This window comes from Austrofundulus limnaeus, unplaced genomic scaffold (genome assembly GCF_001266775.1).
Source record: "Austrofundulus limnaeus strain Quisiro unplaced genomic scaffold, Austrofundulus_limnaeus-1.0 Scaffold962, whole genome shotgun sequence".
Lineage (NCBI taxonomy): Eukaryota > Metazoa > Chordata > Actinopteri > Cyprinodontiformes > Rivulidae > Austrofundulus > Austrofundulus limnaeus.
In genome coordinates this window covers 40,147-42,312 of record NW_013953364.1, presented here as the reverse complement: position 1 = coordinate 42,312, position 2,166 = coordinate 40,147, and the positions used below count along the sequence as shown (strand labels likewise).

At 37.1% G+C, this 2,166-nt stretch overlaps 1 protein-coding gene across 1 annotated transcript in view; it reads right to left on the bottom strand.

The window, feature by feature from the left end:
* The window catches only part of LOC106533531 (transcription factor TFIIIB component B'' homolog), a gene marked incomplete in the record, with an annotated part of 42,443 nt that overhangs the window by 19,145 nt on the left and 21,132 nt on the right, over nucleotides 1-2,166 (bottom strand). The window contains 7 exon segments of the mRNA XM_014029873.1: nucleotides 535-703; nucleotides 779-836; nucleotides 1,034-1,237; nucleotides 1,365-1,499; nucleotides 1,578-1,632; nucleotides 1,722-1,816; nucleotides 1,911-2,044. Of these exon segments, the coding sequence (XP_013885327.1) occupies nucleotides 535-703; nucleotides 779-836; nucleotides 1,034-1,237; nucleotides 1,365-1,499; nucleotides 1,578-1,632; nucleotides 1,722-1,816; nucleotides 1,911-2,044 (850 nt within the window).

Below are 2,166 nucleotides of genomic sequence, written 5' to 3'. Positions count from 1 at the left end.
TCTGAGTGGAATTTCTATGCCGTTAATATAACTTGTGTCATTTGTCCATATAATATTTTTATTAATGTTTATATGTTTATTCCTGTTCATATATCTAAAATAAATTACTTTATTTTGAGAAATCTGACCAGGTCACAAGTTTTCATTTTTCACTTCATGATCAGACGGTATTTCATTAAAGTCTGATTTCATTTTTGCAAGATCTTGCTGGGTTATCTTTGTGAAGGTTAGGCTGGTCCTAATTTCATGGAGTAATTCGCTACAAAAGAAAATGATCAATCGATTATTAAATTAGTCATCGATTATTTTAATAATYGATTAGTCGTAGATTAATCGTTGCAGCCCTACATGTTGTTAGTCTGATCCAACACACCTGCTTTGAATGAATGGGTGACTATCAAGTTTCTGCAGAACTTGGAAGAGGGAAATCAGTCATTGAATCGTGTAAAGGAAGAGGGAAACAAGTAAAGCAGGCAGGACAGCAGCACTCGACGACCAGGATTGCCCACCCTGCTCTAAAGAAAGAAAAATGACCTGTTCTTTAGAGGTTTCATCACTCGTGCTTTTCGCCCCTTTATTTGATGCAGTTTCTATGTCTTTCCTGGAAGGAAGAGCCTTCTTAGCTTGCTTCAAACCCAAAGGCAGCAGCGGCTTGGGAGCTCTGCCTCGCCTGGCTGGTTTGGTGACTGTGTCCTTTTCAGGCCTGAACAGAAGGACAAAAACTGAGGTAAAAACATTCGTTTTCTACTTTAAAACAATAATTGCAACGTTTCATTACACTTCTAAATGTGTTTGATCCTCAGTAAGTGCTGCCTCAGAGTTTTCGGCTTGAACACCTGCAGAAATAAAAGATCAGAGATTAACAAGAGTTAAGTTTAAAAACTCTGGATAAGCATTCCTATGATCTTTGTTATAACATCTCTCAAAATATATGTCTGTTTGGTCAGGATTTTAATAATCCAAGTGGATTACAGGACATTTTATAGTTGTTTCCCTTTGGATTAATGTTTATTTGGCTCCATGATCTTTTTACCTGATTTCGTTTTCTTTTCATTGGGTTCCTGTGCCAAACTTTCTGTTCTTTTTTTTCTTTTGGGCCTTTTCTTTGGCTCTGAAGCAGGATTTCCTCCCTCGTTAAACTGGTCTTCGTTCTCCTTCTCGCCCCTGTCCTCCAACTCAAGAATTTGATCATCATCTTCCTCCTCCACATCACTCAGTTTCTTGGCAGTTCTTTTGCCTTTGAAGGCATTAAAAAAAATTACAAAGTGAAGATATATTAGAGAAGGACTGGAATATTAAACATTTGGTTATGAGAGTGATGCACTACAAGACAATAAAAACACTTAATCGGGAAGAAGTCTTACGCTTTGCCTTGGACTTCAACTTGTTGGTGGCATTTTTCTTAGCGAGTGATTTTAGTTTCTTTCGGTCTTTCTGAACTTCCATAACTTTTTCCAGCAGCTTTGAAAAATATTCTATGTCCAGTTGACGCCTCTCTCCTATTAAAAGAAAAACATCTGTCAAAGGACCATCAAATTAAACAATGATTATGTCACTTTTAAAATCCAAACCCTTACTGAAAGCCTTGTCAACCCTCCAGGAGTTTTCTCGCTCTTCCCTTTTGAATTTGTTCTGAAATAAAAAAATTGGGGGAAATCTATAAGTTGTCCTTTTTATATCATGTTCTGCAAATACTATTATATTTGTTTATTTCACCCTACCTTTATCTCTGATCGAGTTCTGTGTGGAAACAGTTGACAGATCATTGAGAAGTCTGTTCCCACCATACTAACTGCTAGGAAGAACATGTCTGTCTCTGATTGAAAAAAAAATAAGTAAAAAAGCATCAAAGTAAAGCATAAAGTGTCACATCTTTAATGGTGTCTGTTAATTATTTTTATAAGTCATACCTTCAATGGACCAGGGTTTTGTGTAATATGATTTCCTGAAACTTGAATAAGTTGTGGTGGAGCCACGTTCAAAGATGGGTTCTCGGTCCTGTGCGGGGTTCGGTCCTTTGGCCCGCTGGACTTCCACTGTCAAGCTGAAAAGAAATTCTATATCACCTGATGCATGCATATACACTCCGGATCAAAATCTTAAGACCAGTCAAAAAAGTGCAAGAATTTGCATTTTGCACTATTGGATCTTAAGAAGGTTCTAAGT